Here is a 21493-nt window from a genome sequence, read left to right on the forward strand (position 1 = left end):
TGCAGGATCTTAGTTCCCTGACCAGGGATTGAAGCCATGCCCCCTGGAGTGGAAGTGTGGAGCCCTAACCATTGGACTGCCAGGGAAGTCCGGAGATACACATTTTCATTTGGGGATAAAAAATAGCAAAGATTTTTTATAGGTATCGTCCACCCAGAGGACACTACCAAAAAAGGAAGCAAATAATAAACCAATATGAGAAGAGTCTTTGGGAGAGCACTGCTGGGATGCAGAAGACATCGTTGTGTTGTGACCTGGCACCGTTGTCAGCCTTGAGGAACTAGGGTGGACATGAGGAGACTCTTGGGGAAGGGGAGCCCTGTTCGCTTGTGAAAGGCCCCGAGCTTTTAACACACAGGGAGGTTTTCAAGATTGGGCTTTTAATATTGCCACTCACCTAAGCCAATTTGTAACCTTCTGAGCAAGAGGAAAGGCCACTTTGGTCTTTACTGGCTGTCTGTCATTATTGAAAAGTCAGAGAGGATAAAGCCCAGTTCTTGCTTACAGGGCACTCTGCCCGCTTAGAATGGGCTGTTAATAGATTAGGCTTGTAAATAGAGTCGAATAGGCTGATAATAGACCGGGAAGGCTCTTTTCCCCTAAAGCAGAGCACGCACCAGTCACCTATTTAATCAAGTATATTGGGTGTCTCCTAGCTGCCATCGTGCTGGGTGGGTGCTGTACAGGATGTGAGGTGTGTAAGTGGTCTTCTCGGCCCTCAGCAGTTCCTGATGTAATCTTGAGCATTCACCCGCCCTCGTTTCCTTCCCAAACGTCCTCTATATATACAGTCTCTTTCCCCCGAAGATTTATTGTCCTTCCACTGTCGCTGTGTGCCTCCCAGGCTGCCTGTTTAGAACAGGCGTGACTGAAAGGAGTAAGAGGCTTTCTTTGAGCCTGATGTATTGGAGCCACTTCTGTAAATTTATTGGAGATGATGTTTACATTTCACGAATTCTTCAGCATAAAAACACTGGGTACTGTCTAGATAACAGCATTAAAAAAGGTTCATTACGGAACAACTCCTGGGACTTGGGAAAAGGCATTAAAAATGCACCCCTTGCCCCACCCCATGCTCTGGGCTGGTACCCAGTTTCTCCTTTCAACCTGGGGCTTAATCAAGACCACTCCCACGCCTTGTCCCTCAGCTGTGCAGAGCTCCAGGCTGCTGCAGGTGAGCCCCTGCCCTCCGTTGAGGATCTGGCAGATGAGTGGGAAAGGAGAAAAGCGAATTCTGAACCAGAACCAGAGGTTATACAACTCCAGTTGTGCCTTGCACAGTGTGTGCCTGGGACAAGGGTGCCTTGGTCAGGAGAGAAGGTCATTGGCCCCAGGGTAGTGAATGTTGTGAGGATGGCCAGGAAGAGGCGGTTCTGCCCCACAGCTGGATGCTGGAGAAGGTGGCTCCCCAGTCCTGGTTTCCCTGCTGGAGCCAGGCCTCAGGGTGTAGCCGTGGTTCTCTAGTCCTGTCCCTAAAGACCCCCCCCCCCACCCCGGGAGAGGTCTGTGGGAAGCTGAGAAGCCACTGGTGGTGGTGGGGAGCCTCGCCCGAGGGTCTGGTGGGAGGGAGGAGTTCACGCCCAGCTTTTACACAGGCCCCAGGGCGCCCCATAGGCGACACCAGCAGACCTGCAGGAGGGACTGAGTGAGTGAGTGGTGAAGCGGTAGAGACAGGGACGTGGGTGACTCATTCATTCTTGAGTTCACGCGTTCTTTCTGTGACTATTTATAGTGCCCTTATTATGTTCAGGGCTCTGTTCTCAGCGCTGGATTGACCACACTGAATATCCATGGAGCTAACTTACCCTCCAGCAGAGAAAACAGATCCTCGGTTCTTAGCAAATAATGATTTAAATGCTGTTTTTGAAATGAGGGCTGTGATGAACAACTTCCCTGTGGCGGTGACATTTAAGAGGAAGCCTGAAAGATGAGAAGGTGTTGGCTGGACCAGGGGGTTGGTGCAGAGGGGAGCGCTCCACAGAGAGAACAGCGTGTACGGAGGATCCCCGAGGTGGGAGGAACTGAAAGGGCGGCGTGCCTGGAGCCTGCTGAGTCGGGGCGGGAGGAGAGAAGGGGCAGAGCAGGGGAGACGGTCCGGAGCTTGATCCAGGTGGTCTCGGAGTGGGTGCTCGCCTGCTGGGAGGGAGGGGAGGCTTGAGCAAGGGGCCCTGTGCTGGAGAGGCCCGTGCTCTTGGCGTGACTCGGAGTGGACCTCCCTGGGCTAATGCTCTGCAGGCAGTCAGCCAGGACTGGAGTTGACTGTGGGGAGGGCAGAGGTCTAGGGGATGGCAGCATCGAGGTGGCTGGTGTGAGTTCTGCAGTGGAAGCTGGCCTCCGAGTCCATGCGGGACTGGGTGGGAGACGGACCACGAGAGGGTGAGGACCAGGAGGCTGGGGCGTGGAGAGGACGGAGCCGAGGCAGAGGGAGGCTGCAGGAATGCCCTGAGCGCCGGCTCCCTTTTCTCAGGCGCTTACTGCAGGCTGGGCAATTTTCATCCCTCTTGTCATTTAATCTTCCTCACAGCCCTATGAGGTCAGTGCTTTTATTTTCATTTTACAAGCGAGGCACCGAGGCTTAGAGAATTTAGTAATTTGACAAAGGTTCAAGGTCAAGGAGGCTCAAGGTCATGGGAGGCATCTGCAGGTCCCTTGTGGTTGCGTGGAAAGTGAAGGAAGGTGGGAAAGAATGGAGTTTAAGGATGGAGGGTCAGTAAGTGGGAGCTGATGTCACAGAAGAGAGTGACAGTGACAGTGTAGGGTGGAGTGTCCTGGGCATTAGCAGATGACAGTGATGAGGCCCTGAAGGGATCCGAGGCCAGATGGTGGCCACCTCCATTGAGCTGTGGGGCAGCCCCATGGCTCCCCTCCCGCCACTGTGGAAAGTTCACCCCCAGGAAATTGGGGCAGGGCTGTGTGACGGTGATGGAGGCTCGTTTTGTATCCTGTTCTGCTCATTCATAACCATCTCTCTTTGGGGTCTCCCTCTTCCTCCATCCAGGTTCTGTGTGCACCACCCGCACCAAGACGGGAGTGGGCTACCCCCAGCTGAGTGCTGTGATCGAGTGTGCAGACTCGGCCCACGGCCTGAAGGGGCACATCATCTCGGTAAGTGTCCAAGTGGGGCTGGCAGAAGGGTCTGGGAGCATCTGAGGAAGGCCTCTGCTCCCTGGCTGCCCTTCACCTTGTTGGCATCCTGTGGGCTCAGGAGTGAGCCAGGCACACGGACACAGCATTTGGTGACAATCGACCCTACTCCCTATGGATTCAGCTCGAGGTGGTGGGTAGCATGACGGGGGGATACGTGGGGAGCTTTGAGAAAATGAGAGGGCCACGTGTTAGCTTGCTAGGGCTGCCGTCACAAAGTACCCCAGACTGGGTGGCTCAAACAAGAGAAATATATTGTCTCACAATCCTGGAGGCCAGAAGTCCAAGATTAAGGCGTCAGCAGGCCATGAAGCCTCCAGGGAAGGCTCTGTTCCAGGCCTCCCAAGCTTCTTGTAGTTCCTTGGCTTATGGCACCAGAGCTCCAATTTTTACATGGCGTCCTCCCTGTGTGCATGTTTGCCTTTGTGTCCAAATTACTCCTTTTTATAAGAACATCCATCATTGTGGATTAGAGGCCCATTCTACTCCAGGGTGACCTCATTTTCGCTAATCACATCTGCAGTGGTGTTCAGATGCTATCACCACCGGTTACCATAGTGAGAGCACATTCAGTAGGATGTTGGGGGCAGAAGTTAGATTTTTGTGGGTGGAGAAATGTATGGGAAGGAGGTGAGCAGAAAGCAGAGTCAATGATCATGAAGCTTCTGGAAGTCAGCACCTCAGTCCTCAGCCACTAAATATCAAGGATTGAATGAATGTCAAGTTAATCCTCAACTTATCTATTATTCTACTCCACCTTTATCGACATGACCATCATTCACATAGTTACCACGTCTCTCCCCTTCTAGATGAGATGCTCAGAGTAGGACAGAACACGTCAGATATAACTGGATGGACTTGGACAGAGCTATGGCTTCCACTTATGTGGGTGATACATACATACATATATATTATATATAAGTAAATTATGTATATTTAATATATATATTGAAATTCTGAAGTAGTGGTGTATTTTTAGTGGTGCTGTAACAATGAACTCACATTGAATATAGTAAATTAAATCTTCAGACCTTTTCACTTGTCCAGTTGCTAAGCCAAGCTCCCACATTAAATAATTGACAGGTTATTTTGAAAAAAATCCAGATGTAGTAAATTACATATCCTGGTGGAATGATCTCTTGTTGATTTTGGCTCAGCATTTCAGCTGGTGAGATTTGATTTCTGGACCTGCTTTGAGGGTATAATAATACTCTTTAAAAATCCCTATGTGCACACCATCTCATTTGAGTTTTACTATGACATTTGAGCCCTGCAGCCATTGCTTCCCCGCATGTGACTTGTTACAACCAAAACGAAGATCTAGTTCTTTGCCTCGTGGTCCAGCGTGCACTTGCTGTGCTCCTTCGAGTTCTTCATCCAGACTTTCCATCCATCCGTCCATCCATCCGTCCATCCATCCGTCCATCCATCCGTCCATCCATCCATTCAGTCAGCACATATTCATTGAGCATCTACTGTGTGCTAGAAGCCGGAATAAATGACCGAAGATTTACTGGATGCTGACAGAGCATCTAAGACCTTCCATTTAATATCCTTTCCTTTAAGCTTTTGCTCCAGTGAACAAATTAAGACCCATTTATTGAACAACTCCTGTGTAAAAGGCTGACATAGAGCCATCCTACCTTTACGGAGTGTGGTGATTGAACTCACTGGAGTCACCAAACAGCACTGTCCTCCAATATGGTTCTCAAATGCTCACCGTAGCCTCGTCTTGGGCTGGCTGCATGACATTCACCAGGGAGACACTTCACCATAGACATTCCTGGACCCCATCCTGTTGAATTAGACTCTTCATAGTTTGCCCTACAGAGCACCATATGTAATTAGTTATAAGTCTCCATTCACCATGAAGAGTCTTAATAACAATTTAGACCTTATATATCTTCCTTGAGTGGCCACCATTTCTAAATCAGTGGAGGTCAAATTAATGAAGTTTTAGTATGAACTTATTCTGAGATCCCATACTTGTGTCTTTCTAGAAATTTCACAGTTGCTTAGTTTATAGGACCATTTGGGGAGTAGGGGTGGAGGCTCTGCTTTGCACCACAAGTGACTCTGAAAATCAACTTGGGACCTCCTCACCCACCATCATTTTATAGCTTATGTCAGCAGTTCTCTAAGTGTGTGCCCAGACCTGGAGTATCAGTATCAACTGAGAACTTGTTAGAAGTTCTTGGGCCCCGTCTCAGACCTACTGAATCAAACTCTGAAGGTGAGGCCCAGGAACTTTTAACAAGCCCTCTAGGTAATTCAGATGTGCTCCCAAATTTGAGAACCACTGGCTTCTAGAGTCGAGGGTCGGTACACACAGGTCGGGTCCGTGTGCCAGAGCCAGAGCTGTCTGCTGGCACCCAGGGAACAGCTTCTGTGAATTTCTCAGTTAGGAGCAGTGACAGCCCAGGCTGGTGATACCAATGCTCCAAGGTTCTTATTTTTGCATTGATGGCCAGAGCTTTCCTAGATGGGGTTAGAAGTTCAATCTGTACTGCAGACCCCGTGAAGTTCACAGACTTATATAGGTTCTGTACCCTTGACTTCAGCTCATTCCTTCTGACCAGCAGCTGAGTGTCTTGGGGTTCAAAGCAGCTGTTTTTCTCACTGTCTCTTTGTCTAATGGAGTTTCACAAGCAGGTTTCTCCCACTTGCCAAGAGTCCTAAACCCACTGGAAACCCATCAACTGTTTGGATCCTGCCACTTTGTCCAGTTTCCTTCCAGCTGTCTCATTTTACACTTTCGTTGCTGAATTAGCATGTCTGTGCTACTGAAGTTCAGAAGGAAGCCACAGCAGGGGGTTGGTTACACCTGAGAGGCTGGACTTGAACTAGGTTTCTATTTATTGTGGTTCACGTGGGCTTCTGAGAGGCAGAAGACTGAGAAATCCAGGACACCTCCTGGGTAAGTGAAGATTAAGGTGTGACCAGTTCATTTTGTCTTGTCATCTGCTAGGGACATGACACAAAGGAGAGCATTTTAAAGGTGGAAACATCATTAGAGGAAGTAATGGCTGACATGTATTGAGCATCTACTGTCTTTTGGGCACGGTACACCTATAATCTCTAATCCTTGGAACAAACTAGGTATTAGGTAGCTGTTCTCTTCATTGGACAGGTGTATTAGGGTTCTCTAGAGAAACAGAACCAATAGGGTGTGTGTGTGCGTGTGTGTAGATATAGATTTATTATAAGGAATTGGTTCATGCGATGATGGGGCTGAGAAGTCTCAAGATCTGCAAGGTGGGTTGGCAAGCTGGAGACCTAGGAGAGCCGATGGTGTGATTCCAGTCTGAGTCTGAAGGCCTGGGAACCAGAGAGAGCCAGTGTTTCCATTGGAGTCAGCATCCAGGGTCCCAGTTCTAAGGCAGTCAGTCAGGAAGAATTCTCTCACTTGGGAAAATCTCAGCTTTTTTGTTCTATTCAATTCTTCAAGTGATTAGGTGAGGCCCACCCACATAGGGAGGGCAGTCTGCTTTACTCAGTCTACTGATTCATGTGTTACTCTCATCCCCAAAACACCCTCACAGAAACACCCAGGACAATTTTTTGACCAAATGTCACTCCATGGCCCCGTTGATGCCTAAAATTAACTGTCACACCCAGTGAGGAGACTGAAGCTTTGAGACCTTAAGTAACTTGTTCAGCATCACACTGCTGGTGGGGGGCAGAGCCAGCTCTCAAACTGAGGTCTGTTCATCTCCTGTGTTCCACTCCTTCCCTTGACCGCCCTCATTTAGAAAGTGTGGAGACTCAGAGGGTGAAGGGCTAGCTGAAGTCACCAAGAATGTGGGGTTGCCCCAGCATCCCGGGTCTGCTCCTTTCCCATCACACTGCTTTGGGGGACTTCAGCTTAACCTGTGCTTATAGCTCATCTTTTCCCCACAGGGTCCCCAAGAATGTCTTCAAGTGAAGGGATCAGAGTCAGGACCCAGTGAACCCTTAGGAAGGGGAGGGATTGGAACAACCAGATGAGTTCATCGTCCACTGATACCCAGAATGGCTTGGACTTTGTAGTGCTTCACAGGACCTAAAAAAAGGTCCTGTGATGAGGTTGGCTGGGATCACTATTGTCTCTTTACTCAAGGCCAAAATTTTAACCAATGCATTTGATAAAGACCTAGAGAGCGTGCTTCTCTAGTTTGAGGAGGGAATGATAGAGGTCAAGCTGATTCAAAGTTACCCCGGACCCCCTCCTTGTCTACACCCAGTCAGTAGGGCTCTCATCCACTCACTGACCCTCTGCAAAGAAGGAAAGATTGATTGGCAAATTTCTTATTTTGTTGATTTAATGTAGTTGTTTAGGAAACAGACCATTATTTGGAAAGACCTAAACAAAGTCATTCAAATAATTTATTTTGAGGCTTGAAGAATTCCCCAACCAAAAAGGTTTAGCCTAGAAAAAGTGAAAAATACAAAGATAAAGGAAATAAAGATTACTAGAAATGCCATCCTTTTCAAAAGATTTATTTTACTATAGTTGATTTACAATGTTGGGTTAATTTCTGCTGTATAGCAGTGTGATTCAGTTATACATACATATATTCTTTTTCATATTCTTTTCTATTATGGTTTATCACAGGGTGTTGAATATAGTTTCCTGTGCTGTACCATAGGACCTTGTTGTTTATCCATTTATACATAATAGTTTGCATCTGCTAATTAATCCCAAACTCCCAGTCCATTCCCCCTTCAACCCCCTCCTTCTTGGCAACCGTAAGTCTGTTCTCTGTATCTTTGAGTCTATTTCATAGATGAGTTCATTTGTGTCATATTTTAGATTCCACATATAAGTGATATCATATGGTATTTGTCTTTCTCTTTCTGACTTACTTCATTTAGTATGATAATCTCTAGGTCCATCCATGTTGCTGAGAATGGCATTATTTCATTCTTTTTTATGGCTTAGTAGTATTCCATTGTGTATGTGTACCATATCTTTTTTATCCATTCATGTGTCGACGGACATTTAGGTTGTTTCCATGTCTTGGCTATTGTGAATAGTGCTGCTGTGAACATAGGGGTGCATGTATCTTTTCAAATTAGAGTTTTGTCTGCATATATGCCCAGGAGTGGAATTTCTGGATCATATGGTAACTATTTTTAGTTTTTAAAGGAACTGCCATAGTGTTTTCTCTAGTGGCTGCACCAATTTACATTCCCACCAGCAGTGTAGGAGGGTTGCCTTTCCTCCACACTCTCTCCAGCATTCATTATTTGTAGACTTTTTGATCGTGGCCATTCTGACCTGTGTGAGGTGATACCTCATTGTAGTTTTGATTTGGATTCCTCTGATAATTAGTGATGATGAGCATCTTTTCGTGTGCCTGTTGGCCATCTGTATGTCTTCTTTGGAGAAATGTTTATTTAGGTCTTTTGCCCGTTTTTTTGATTGGGTTGTTTGTTTTTTTTATTATGGAGTTGTATGAGCTGTTTGTATATTTTGAAAATTAAGCCCTTGTGGGTTGCATCATTTGCAAATATTCTTTCCCAGTCCGTAGGTTGTCTTTTTGTTTTGTTTATGGTTTCCTTTGCTGTGCAAAAGCTTATAAGTTTGATTAGGTCCCATTTCTTTATTTTTGCTTCTATAGAAATGCCATCTTAAGATAACCACTGCTAATGTCTTTATATGTATGCTGCTAGACATTTTTAGAGTTTACTCTTAAGTAGGGTTCTAGTCTCGTTCTTCCATTATTATAGCTGTGTGACCTTGGGCAAGTCACTCAGCCTTTCTGAGTCTCCCTCTTTGTCTTTCCCCACCTATAAAATATCAGCTTCAGGCTCCTGTGGTGTTTGAATAGAAAAATGAAGTTTGTAACAATCCCTTGTTCATAGTTGGTGCTTGATTCCAATTCCCTCTGCCCACTGCATGCTTTCACTGCCCCTTCTTTTAGGGCTGGGCAAGTATTTTTAAGAAGAGGTCATGCTGACAGTTCACAGATCGAATTGCCACTCATGTCATGTGATGCCTTTTCTACTAAAATATGTTAACACTCTTGGAAAACAAGTAACCCTTGGAATATTTGCATGTTGTTTTTTAAGAACTCCATGCAGCTATGCATGTTCATGTATGAAAGTAAATGTGTCTCAGATTGCAGAGGTTTCCCCATACTGCTCTGCCTCCTGAGAACATGAAAGGATGCTTTAACCACTTCTGGAAATTACCTATAAATGGTAGTAGGGAGCAGACTCCTTTGCCGTAAAGCGTTATGTGACGTTGGGTTGCATTGGGTTAAATTGCAGTCCCGCTTGTTTGCTCTGCATTATCTGTTTCATAAATCCCACCACAGCACAATGAACAGACAAGGCCCTATGTATGGCTTCCTCTTTGTGGCACATCACAAAGTCCTATTAATTGTGGACATCTTGGCCCATCCTGGGAGGAGAAGACCTCATTTTCTTGGGGTCCCAAGAGCACAGACTTTCTGAGTCAGCCCTCATCACTGACCACATGAGTGTGGCATTTTCAGAAGCCAGCACGAGCCACCCTAGCAGTCACGAGCTAATCACTCACTAGTGAGTGAGCAAAAGACTTAAGGACACACTTTTGTGCGTGTGTGTGCACGTGAGTACACTTTTTTAAAAGTCAGATCATGTTAGGGACTTTGTTATTGGGAGCATGAGTTTATTTAATCTTGAGGTTACAAGTTTGAAACCCTATTGTGGAGAACTGGTTTTGATAAAAAGATAAAGCACTTTAAAAATAATGGCAGGTCAAGTGAAGGGCATAGAGGGGTTGCACCTTTGAAAGAGAAAGTAAATATGCTGGAGATTTGAAGCACCAACAGGATACACAGAGCCTTGACTGTCTTCACATGAAGGGCCTTGGCCAGATACCTTATATGGAGAGACTGCCTCTGAAATAATTGCTCATGAACCCGTGGCCCTCCGGGGTCAGGGAAGCCACATGTGAATAATGCACTTGATCAAGGAGGAGATAATTGCCGTCAGTAAATATTCATAAAAGCCAGAGATTGAGCCTTCACACCTGCCTTTTGATCAGAATTGCAAAGAAGCAAGGAAAGCAGTATTTGAGGTCTAGCTCCTGGAGGGACAGGCCTAAAAGCATATTGGAAAAGAAGGATTGAGTCACAGAGACCCACGTCCTCAGCTGGAGATGCTATTTGTACAGTGGTCTGTCCCAGTTCCACGGAGATGCCCTCCAACTCCAGGGGCACGCGCACCTTCCTGCCATCATCACACAAGATAGCCCGGGTGGCCTGGGTCTTCTGTGTCCTTCCCAAAGTGTGTCCCCCGTCCTGGGGACAGGCACTTCCCTCCGAGACCCGCTCTGGGCTCTGTCACGTCACGCCAGCCCCGAGCACTGACCCGGCTTCCCGTGCCTCTGCTCCGTGCCTCTCCCTGCTGGGCAGGCTGCTACCCCAGGCCACCTCTCTGGCCTCTTCCTCCTCGGACCTCACACAGGCCCCATTGCCAATAGGAGGTAGCAGCCTGGTTATTTTGTGCCTCTTGTGCTTGTAAGAAGACACAATGGGTCTGTGTCCTAGTAGCTTTGTACTGGGTCCCTGGTGTTGAAACATAAGCCCCACGGCCAAACTGTGCCGGGCAGCCCTAGATGTCAGGCAACCCTGCCAGGCACTGAACCAGCATAGGGCACTGTGCGGGTCGAGTGGGTGTCAGGAATGCATGTTTGACTTGGAGGTAACTGGATACCTTACAGGAAAGTGACTAAGAGACACGTGGAGTGGCTGGAAGTATAAAGCAGCGAATTCAGTGTCCTCTCTGGCTCATAAAATACTTCCGCTTTTGTGCTAAATAAACCTCACTTCACGCCGGGCAGCGGGGGAAAGGTGACCACTGAATGATGGTTATGTGGCTGGCCAGTGGCCAGGCGTGTTGTGCAGGGGCTGACGGAGGATGAGGTCCAGCCCCTGCGCCCTGCCCGCTCCGCAGTTCCTGCTTCTGCATCCTAGGCGGGGTGCAGGTACCCGGGCTTGTGGGGGGGGACAGGCAGTGGGTGTGCAGACCTGAGACAGGACTGACGGGGCCTGGGGAACAGAAGGTGTGGTGTTGAGGGGCGCGTTGGGCCTTGGCCCTGAGGGTTGTGTGCTTGGCTGCAGGCAGGGGTGGGAGGAGGGGGCTGGACCAGCAGATGCTACCAAATCCCCCCAGGGGAGGGAGGGGGGACGGCCGGGCCGGGCTCCCACTGACGGCCTCTCTTTGCTCTTTCCTTTTTGAAGGACGGAGGCTGCACGTGTCCAGGAGATGTCGCCAAAGCCTTTGGTAAGAGGCCGCAGAGGGGGAGGGGAGGGAGCTCCCCACAGGGGTGCCGGAAGGAGGTGGCAGACACGTTAGGAAGTTCAGGGCCAATCCTGGGTTTCCTCTCCCCGGATTTCAGCCCCTAATTGGCCCAAATCCTGGCATCAGTTTGGTTCCGGTTGGTGGCAGAGCAGGCCGAGTGCCCAGGGATAGATGGAGGGGTGTTACCCTGTGGGCCAGGAGTGGGTGAAGTCATAGCCCAGAAGTCACCACTGAGAAGGCTCAGGGTACCCGTGGAAGAGGACTGTATCGGGTCTGAGACAGCGAAAACTTCAGCGAGGGGGTCTTTGGAGCCTAACCTGGGGGAATCCCGAGGGAGGGACGGGAGCCCTAGCCGCAGTTTCTCCCCGGAGGCTGAGGAGCTTGTGTCCCAGCAGGGGGCGGCGGCGTCCGGCTGTGATCCCGCAGGAGCCAGGTGTTTCCTTGGGGAGGCACCGGGAGGCCCAGCATCTCTGCGTGCCGTGCTCTGCCTGCCGCTGAACCCTCGCCAACTGCGGGCAGGAGTGAGCGCTGCCGCACAGCTGGGGAATCCCACCTGTGAGGTGGGACCCTGCGTGCTGGCAGGGACATCCCTACTGTTGATTTTTGTGCTGCGTGTACTTAAATCTGATGGGTGTTCTGTCTCGGGTTCCCTTCTAATAGTGCCCACGGTGCACCCTGCCCAAGTGGTGTCTGGACTCCTGCTCCGGCAGCTTTCCCTCCCCGTGCTCCCCCAGGAAATGCAGCCACGCCTGTGGAGGGAGGAGGGACCAGGTCGGGGCAAAATGCTGGTTAGGAAGGGACACGAGAGCGTTCAGAAAGGAAAATAATTGGAAGCCACTTCAAAGCATTGTTTGAGTGGATCTGTGCTCCGTGTTCCTGCTGTTCACATCTGCTCCTGGGGTTGTGGTTTTCCGGAGGCCTGGCCAGACACCAGTTGTCCTCTGCCCCCTTATAATCACGGCAGGGGGGTCAAGGAGCCAGCAGTTGTGTTAGGGACCCTGCAGGGAAGAGTCTGCAAAGCTTGCTGCCAAGTAGAGAGGTCCTGTGCCTTGGTTGCCTGATTGCCAGGCCCAGGGGCCAGCCCTGCAGCCCCTGGCTTCCGTAATGCTGGACGGAAGGGACTAGAACGCCTGAGGCACACCCCGAAGTCCTCCTGTAAATATTTAAGTGACCAGATGGAAGCAGTCAAGGTCACGTTTCAGGGGATCCTGTGTCTGCTCCTCCTTGTCCTTCATCGAGATTACTTAACGCATCTGTACGCTGATGTCCTCCTCTTCTGAATGTAAACCCTCAATAGGACTCACTGAGGATGGGGAATAGTGACTATTTCTGTTTCTTCCACATATGCCTTTTACTTTGCTAACAACTAGTTACTCCACATCTTCCATGTGCCATGTGCTATAATAAACACTGAGGACACAGCAGTGAGTTACCCCCCGCCCCGTTCCAACTATCCCTGGTCCTGATCCAACGTAACCTACAAAGGCAGTTTCAACACCCCAGTCTCCTGTGTACCTATCCTGGAAGTTTCATGTCATTTGGTGATTAATATGGGGTATTGTTTCCTCTGGAAGTCAAATGTTTATCACAACAGAGGTGCGGGTAGAGTTTTACAGGATGTATACACACATATATGTGTGTATATGTGTATGATGTACATATACATATATACGTACTTACAGGTTTCTCTCCTCCATGCCCAAGCTCTAGTGCAGGAGGTTCTGTCTGTTCTGAGGTCCCTTCATATCTACACTGTATGAGAGTGATGAGAGCTTCAGGTAGACCAGATGCCTGATGGGGACATGGCAGAGGAGTTATTGTCTTATGTATGAGATTGGACAACATGCTGAGGTGCTGCCCAATTATTAATGTGTCTTTGATTTTCAGAGAGTTAGACCTGTGGAAGGTGGTCATAGATAGGAAGTCATCAATAACCATTAAGGATTGTCCACTGTATTAGCCACCAAGCTTCAGCAGGCTGACTTGTTGCTTGGAGCATCCAGTGCCCATCTGCCCTTCTTAACTTTTTTCCAAAGTGGGGAGGTTGAGCTTTTCTCTGACCATAGCCAGGAGGAGGGAGGGTGGTTTGGTAGCACTTGCATCTTTCCGGAGCCGATTTTCTCTGAGCTCTTTTCTCTGCTGCTTCTTTTCGTCCCCACTTCGGAGTGCAGGAGCCGGAGCAGATTTTGTCATGCTGGGAGGGATGTTTTCGGGCCATACTGAGTGTGCTGGAGAGGTGATCGAGAGGAATGGACAGAAGCTCAAGCTGTTCTATGGGATGAGCTCAGAGACAGCGATGAAGAAACATGCGGGAGGGGTTGCGGAGTACAGGTATGGAGGGTGGGTGGAGCGGGGGTGGGCAGCGCCGTCACCAGTGAGGTTGCGTTCCCTGGCTTCTTACAGAAATGGGGTGGAAGTGGGTCTCAAAGAATATGAGTCTGTTTATATTATACTACCATAGGAAGGAGCTAGAACACATATATATTTCTTAATTAAGATGTTCAATTAAAGAAATAACTGTATGGCTTAAATTTTTTTTTTTTTACTGAAGTACAGTTGATTTACAATGTTGTTAGTTTCAGGTGTACAGCAAAGTGATTCAGTTATATATACATATTCATCTATTTTTTTTCAGATTCTTTCTCCTTATAGATTATTACAAAATATTGAGTATAGTTCCCTGTGCTATACAGTAGGTCTTTGTTGGTTATGTGTTTTAAATATAGCAGTGTGTACATGTCAATCCCAAACTCCCAATCTATCCCTACCCCAACCCTTCCTTCCTGGTAACCATAAGTTCATTCTTTAAGTCTGCAAGTCTGTTTGTTTTGTAAATAAGTTCATTTGTATCATTTTTTTTTGTTTTAGATTCCGCATGATATCATATGATTTGTCTTTCTCTGTCTGACTGACTTCACTTAGTATGGTAATCTCTAGGTCCATCCATGTTGCTGCAAATGGCATTATTTCATTCTTTTTAATGGCTGAGTAATATTCTATTGTATATAGATACTCCACATCTTCTTTATGGAGTATATGGACATTTAGGTTGCTTCCATGTCTTGGCTATTGTAAACAGTGCTGCAATGAACATTGGGAGTGCATATATCCTTTTGAACCATGTTTTCCTCTGGATATATGCCCAGGAGTGGGATTGCTTGATCATATGGTAGCTCTATTTTTAGTTTCTTAAGGAACCTCCATACTGTACTCCATAGTGGCTGTACCAATGTACATTCCCACCAACAGTGTAGGAGGGTTCCCTTTCTTCCATACCCTCTCCAGCATTTATTGTTTGTAGACTTTTTGATGATGGCCATTCTGACTGGTGTGAGGTAATATCTCATTGTAGTTTTGATTTGCGTTTCTCTAATAATTAGCGATGTTGAGAATCTTTTCATGTGCCTCTTGGCCATCTGTATGTCTTCTTTGGAGAAATGTCTGTTTAGGTCTTCTGCCCATTTTTTGATTGGGTTGTTTTTTTTTGATATTGAGCCACATGAGCTGTTTGTAAATTTTGAAGATTAATCCCTTGTTGGTCGCATAGTTTGCATATTTTCTCCCATCCTGTGGGCTGTCTTTTCGTTTTGTTTATGGTTTCTTTTGCTGTGCAAAAGCTTTTAAGTTTCATTAGGTCCCATTTGTTTATTTTTGTTTTTATTTCCAATACTCTAGGAGGTGGGTCAAAAAGGATCTTGCTGTGATTTATGTCAGAGTGTTCTGCCTATGTTTTCCTCTAAGAGTTTTATAGTATCCGGTCTTACATTTAGGTCTTTAATCCATTTTATTTTTGTGTATGGTGCTAAAGAATGTTCTAATTTCATTTTTTTACATGTAGCTGTCCAGCTTTCCCAGCACCACTTAGTGGGGAGGCTGTCTTTTCTCCATTGTATATCGTTGCCTCCTTTGTCATAGATTAGTTGACCATAGGTGCGTGGGTTTATTCTGGGCTTTCTATCCTGTTCCATTGATCTATATTTCTATCTTTGTGCCAGTACTATACTGTTTTGATGACTGTAGCTCTGTAGTGTAGTCTGAAGTCAGGGAGCCTGATTCCTCCAACTTTTTCTTTCTCGAGATTGCTTTGGTTATTTTGTGTCTCCATACAAATTTTAAGATTTTTTTGTCCTACTTCTGTGAAAAATGCTATTAGTAATTTGACAGGGATTGCACTGAATATGTAAATTACCTTGGGTAGTGTAGTAATTTTGACAATATTTATTTTTCCAATCCAAGAATATGGTATATCTTTCCATCTGTTTGTGTCATCTTTGATTAGAAAAGATATCTTGCCCTTTCAAAGTAGCTATAATTTTTATCCAACCAGCCTTTGCAGTGTTTGGGGCCCCGGAAAGGCAGGGCAGAGCAGAAGTATTTGGGGATAAGTTGGAAATGGAACTAGGGGTATGTGTGAGTAGGTATGACTCTTGTTCAACCAGTCCTGGAGGGGACCCTCCAGACTTCCAGGCCTTGTCCTGATATCACAGCCTTGTCCTGATAGAGCTGATGTGGAGCCTGAGATGAGTCAGGCTATAAGTGGCAGGCAGAAGGATGGGTCTCCCACTGCATATGATACAGGGGTGGGCGAGACCACCTCACAGAGGTCAGGCCTTTTGGGAAGAGTGCTGTGTGTCACCTGCAGTAGCTCCCACAGGACTCTTGCCTGCCTCTGGGCTCAAACAGTTGACACAGGCAGTATTTTTAGGCATTTAATTATGTTACTGTGCAGAAGGGATGCTCACGTCTGCTTATCTGGTCCACTTCCATTTTAATTGTGTGCACGTGTGTTTTAAGAACGTTGTGACAGAATATACCCACTGACTCGCCCTGCTCCATAGAGTCTGTCATTGCTTCTCATCAGAGTTTGCACTGATGACAAGCTGTGCCATGTGCACAGGACAGGAGGCCCTGCATCCTTAGAAGGATGGAAACTCAGGCCCCCTGCCATGGGCTGATACCCTCCATTTCCTACCACTTATTCCACACCCAAAAGCTTACAATGAAGATGTGGGATTCAGATGTATTGTGTAAGGTTGGAGCCAACCTAGAGGTACACATCTCAACTCCACTGAGATTTTCAGGTGGGCGGGAGGGCAGGAGGGGTGGTGTCCCCCCCACCAAAGCTCTGTTCCTCGGGTACCGGTAGGCTGACTTCAGTCCTCCTCCTCTTTTGGGGGGAATCTCAGTATCAGTGATGTTGTAGTATGCGAACAGCAGGGTGGGAATGAGGAGCAGGGGACATTTACACCTTCATTCTGGAAACTGCAGACAGTCCAAACAAGAGGGACACGCCCCTCCCACACAGCCTCCGACGGCCTCTTTCTCCTGTGTGGCGACTGATGGAGGAGGCTGTACAGTGTGTCATGGGAGAGAAGGGGAGGGGTTTACTGTCTCACATCCGACCTGGACCTCTGGCCAAGAAGCTTAATGCTTTGCCAGCGACCAGTGTCACCGTTCAAGGGCCCACGCCTGTCTCCTATGTGCTGGTCTGGAAGTGGAGCCGTTGGGATTCCGTGACAGCCAGATGCTTTGCCTGGAGGACATTTTTTGCCCTCTAGCCGTTGCATCTGTTTTGGGTTCTAAGAAAAGTAGGTAGGGAAGGCCAGACCAGACTAGAGCATGAACAGAAGCCAAGGAGCTGGAAAAAAAAAATCCTCTCCTGTGATTTCAGCAGGGTTTAAACAAAAAAGAAAACAGAAGATTTGGGAGTATCAAGACTCAGTTCCAGAAGTGGATTCAAATCTTAGCCAAGGAAGGAAAGTGCTGAAGGAGTTAGAACCTTAATCCAGAGGCAGCCTGAGCCCTGGAGGCTGCATCTGTGTTCTCTCTCTCTGTAGGTTTGTCTCCCTCCCTCCCATCACCTGGTCTCCTCCTGAGAATGGTTCTCCTTCTTTGATGTTGTATTTAATTAAGGCAGAGTTATTTATGCTTTACTAGTTCTTTCCCACTCATTACCCACTTAGTTCTCTTGCTGTCCTTGGGAGACAGATTAGAGCCCTTCATTTTACAGATGAGAAGACTTGGGCATCAATGATAAGTGACTTGTAAAAGGTGCCATCACCACTTAGCGAAGAAGCAATGCTGAGGAACTGGAGGATGTCCAGTAAGCCTCGGGAAGGCCATGGAAACCTCTTTTAAAAAATGAAATGGCCATCATTTCAGGCACACGTGCGCATGTTGGGCTCTGGTCACAGAGTGCAGTGGTGCCAGTCATCTTGGGTGTGGCCAGTGGCTGGCTTCGTGAACTCGGTGCGGTAAACCAGCCCCTAACTAGGCCAGCCCTTGGTCTGCTGGATGGTTTAAGTTGCTAGATTTCACCCGAGGGTAGTCTTGCAGCTGTAGATTTCAATGCTCAAGAGTTACTACCCTTTTGGAATTCTAGGTAATAACTTTTTGATCAAGAGATGCTACTTTTTCAGTTGAAGAGACCAGCTAAAGAAAGTTCCAGAATTTGGTTAATCGTTAAAATTTCCAGATGGCCTGACCCTTAGATGGAGGCTAGAGTTTTGCATGGATTGGAGAGTTCCTTCTTGTAATGCCCCTCCTAAAGCAAGTCTGGATTGTATCTCCATCTTGCCGTAAGGGGACGTGACGTGGAATCGAGCGGTGTTGCTCGGTGGCCTTGTGAAGAAGAGGACGAGGACTCAGCAAGGGCAGCTAGATGTGCTTTAGTGTTGGTGCCACGTGCCAGCTCTTCTGAATTTCTTAACGTCCCCCTGAAAACTCGAAAGATGCTAACCAAAGCCCTGCAGCCTCCGGTGCTGAGAAGGTCCTTAGTTCTGCTCTGGTTCCACCTTTCAGGGGCCCCGCGCCACGCCCGGGACAACAGGCATAGTGGTTTGTGCAGACGCAGGGAGGTGAGCTGGGGCCGGGGGGCAGGGGCACCCAACAAGGGCCCTGGAACGACAGGCCGTGTGAGTGGAGCCACTAACCTTACTAGCGGAGGTTTCCACGTCACCTCGCGGTGCTTGACTTGTCCCTTTTCTCCATCCCTTCCTCCTCCTCTCTGGCTTGTGAAGGTGCTCTGTCTGCCTTGTGAAGGTGCCCTGTGAAGGTACTCTGTCTGACGCTGGTTGGAGAGCTGGCAGGGGTGGGGGAGGGACGCTCTGGGCTTGTTCCGTTGTTGATCAGGGAGAGCAAGCAGGAGAGACGCTGGTGGGCAGTGGGCAGGAGGTCTGTTCCGCTGTCCCGTAGGTATTCTGGGGCTCTGGGTCAGCTGGAGGTGGGTGTACGCATTAACAGAGACTGGAGAGGCGGGGCCGGTTTTCGATGGGGACAGAGTGGTGCACACTGCTGGGGAGGACGTCGCCCTCCGGGGTGATGGTCCGGGTCTGTGACTCTTCCGGTGTTGCTGACGGGCTCTGGGCAGCCAGCAGCGAGGTCGTGCATCTTGGGTGTGAAGAGTTCGTTCATGTGAGATGCTGGCCTGACCTGCGTGGCGTGTGCAGCGTGGCCGATGCGGGCGTGGGGTCGGAGGGTGGCGTGTCGCTGCCCGAGTGCCTTGGGCGACAGCGGGGAATCCTTCGGGCCGGCTTCTTAAGGGAAAAGAACCAGATTGAAAGAAAAACCTCCCTTTTTCTTCCAGAGCCTCTGAGGGCAAGACCGTGGAAGTGCCTTACAAAGGGGATGTCGAGAACACTATTCTGGACATTCTCGGGGGACTGAGGTCTACCTGCACCTATGTAGGGGCCGCCAAACTCAAAGAGCTCAGCAGGAGGGCGACGTTCATCCGGGTGACCCAGCAGCACAACACCGTGTTCAGCTAACCTCGAGATCAAGGACGAGACGACCTCCAGCCGCCGGAAGCGTCCGCACATGCCTGCTTTCCCATCCCCCTCCTCCTGTGACGGCAGAGTTTCCGGCTGATCCCAGAAGCAAGGCACTTCCTGGGTCAGCGCTTGGAGCTTAGCTGCTCGGAACGTGTAACCTCCTTGTTAAAAGTAACACTCACGCCTTTTTCCTTTCTTTTTTTTTAAGAAAATGGTTTCACTTTAATATAATGCTATGAAGACTTGCCTGAGTGCTGGAGTCTGCATTTGCAGGACCAAGTGGTCGGGGGAGCTGGGGGTTTTTCTGCCTTCTTCCCACGCTTGGCTTTTAGCGGTCAAGGTACCTGGGGAGGGGAGGGCGGGAGGGGAGGATTGGGGGGAACCGCAGCTAGAGGAACCGGCATCCCCTCCATCCAGCTTTCGGTTGCTGGAAAAGAACAAAAGCAGTTGACAGGTGAACCTGAAGAATTGGTTTCCGGCAGGTGCCCCCAAGGTGCAGTGACATGTTTCCATCACCTTCCCTGCACGTGCCTTTTGGGAGCAGGTCCTCTATTGCTGCATTTGGTGCTGCTTCTAGGAAGCTGTCCCTGTCCTGGTTTTTCATTTGGTTTGTTTTCCTCCATCTCTTCCCTCTCCTCAGTTCTGGCTCGTCAGGTTGGCCTCTCAAAGAAAGACGGAATATTATTTTGAAGTTCCATGGGATCTTTTATTGAAAGGTTATCCACTGAAAAGTTGGCAGGTAGAGTCCCACTGGAAAACAACCAAAACTTTGAGCAGGTTTAAAATCTGAGATAGAACCGTTCCCTTGTCACTGTTTCCAGGAAGGACCACTGGGCACTACTGTATAAGGGTCTGTTCATTGGTGACAATGGTACTTCCTTGGAGAAAGGACCCGTGGCCTTGGCGGGAATCCCACAGCAGTCCACTGTGACACTTGTCTAAACAGTGAACACGGATGAATTAATGATGACCAGCCACTTCTTTTGAAGCATTATCTGAATATTAGGACTGGGAAGTATATGCAGCCCAGGATGTTTTACTTTATCTCCTTTTAAACACGGCTAAAGAAGCAGATACAGGAGTTAAATTTTCTTTGAAAAGACAAGTGACAGCCCTGGAGCAGAAAGGAGCCACACATTCCTACTGCGTAAGAGCGAATTAATTGCCTGATGTCCATGGTGACCGACACCGTATGAGGAATCCAACCAAACCATGGCACTCCAGGAACTTACAGGTCCGAGTTTAGTCCTAGAAGAATAACTTTAAAGATCCAGCAACTTGAACTCCTTTGTAATGCTTTTTGCTCCTAAATCCATTCAGAATACTTCTTATACTTGTAGAAACACGAATGGCTACACATTTGAGATGAGGGTCTAAAGGATGCGGAACATCAAGCAAGATGTGGGGCATTGCTGGAGGCACCCCACCTCTTCTGTCTGCTTGTCTGAGGTATGAGCCCCATGCTGTTCCTGTGGAAGACGTGTTTTACACTTGAGCCCTTGAGTGTGTTGTAAGAGATTCTTTATTTGCAAAATAAGGAAGAGAAGTGGAGAAGTCTTAAATCCATTAAAATGGACCAGCAGTAAGTAATAAGGAAACTTCCAGAATGGCATCCTTCTCCATACTCCTGGTCTTGGCTTGGGGGTCACCTTCTCCCATCAGGCTGGAGCACGTGACGGCATCCCTTTGGGCGGTCCTCTCCACGGTGATGTGCACCTGCTTGATCCATCTTGTGCAGAGATTTTGCAGACTACCTGCTCTGTTTCCACGAAGGCAGGAAGGCAGGTCCCTCGCTCACCTGGTTTTTAGGGGAGCGAAAACGTGAGTGACTGCAGAAGCCAAAAGCTCATCAGGATCATTGTGAAGCAGAGGTTTCACTTCTAAGGCCCCCTCACCCTCTGCAAGTTCATCTCTTGCCTCTAGTAGCCGTGGGCATGGGCGATCCTGCCCTGGAGCGGCCCTCAGACCCTGCTGACTACAGGGCTTCCTGTGCGGGGGTGGGTGCCAGTCACTAGATGCCATTCACCTTAGGCGGCTCCACCTGTGGGCTCCTGCCGTGCTGCTGGTGGCTTCAGGGTCTGCCTCATTGCAGCATGTGAAGCAAAGGCTTTTCTCTAATCATCAGTTTGACTGCTTCAGGTAAGTCTCACAGCTACTGGACCCCAAACGTGTCAGGACCTTTAGCATCTAATATTAAAACAAACAGCAGGGAAGGCAGCGGTTCAGACTGCTTCGCCAGACTTGCCCACGTCTGCCCAGAATGCTCTGGGGGACGAGGACTTGGGCAGCCTTCTTGTCTGGGTTAC

The 21493-nt window shown here is 48.4% G+C and overlaps 1 protein-coding gene and 1 long non-coding RNA gene across 6 annotated transcripts in view; one reads left to right on the forward strand and one right to left on the reverse strand.

Moving 5' to 3' along the window:
- The window catches only part of GMPR (guanosine monophosphate reductase), a 42547-nt gene extending 23118 nt beyond the window's left edge, over positions 1-19429 (forward strand). For 3 of the 5 annotated variants that reach the window (XM_082415258.1, XM_082415256.1, XM_082415255.1), the window contains 4 exons: positions 2999-3105; positions 11358-11400; positions 13590-13749; positions 19004-19429. In XM_082415258.1, coding sequence (XP_082271384.1) covers positions 2999-3105; positions 11358-11400; positions 13590-13749; positions 19004-19184 — 491 coding nt within the window. In that variant the 3' untranslated portion in view covers positions 19185-19429. Of the gene's footprint in view, positions 1-2998; positions 3106-11357; positions 11401-13589; positions 13750-18219; positions 18269-19003 lie in introns of those variants that run through there. The other 2 variants (XM_082415254.1, XM_082415257.1) reach the window with 2 other exon arrangements.
- The window catches only part of LOC309638869, a 344192-nt gene that overhangs the window by 148669 nt on the left and 174030 nt on the right, over positions 1-21493 (reverse strand). The gene's annotated exons all lie outside the window — the stretch shown is intronic.

This window comes from Balaenoptera physalus, assembly GCF_965194825.1.
Source record: "Balaenoptera physalus genome assembly, chromosome: 11".
NCBI classification, from domain to species: Eukaryota; Metazoa; Chordata; class Mammalia; order Artiodactyla; family Balaenopteridae; genus Balaenoptera; species Balaenoptera physalus.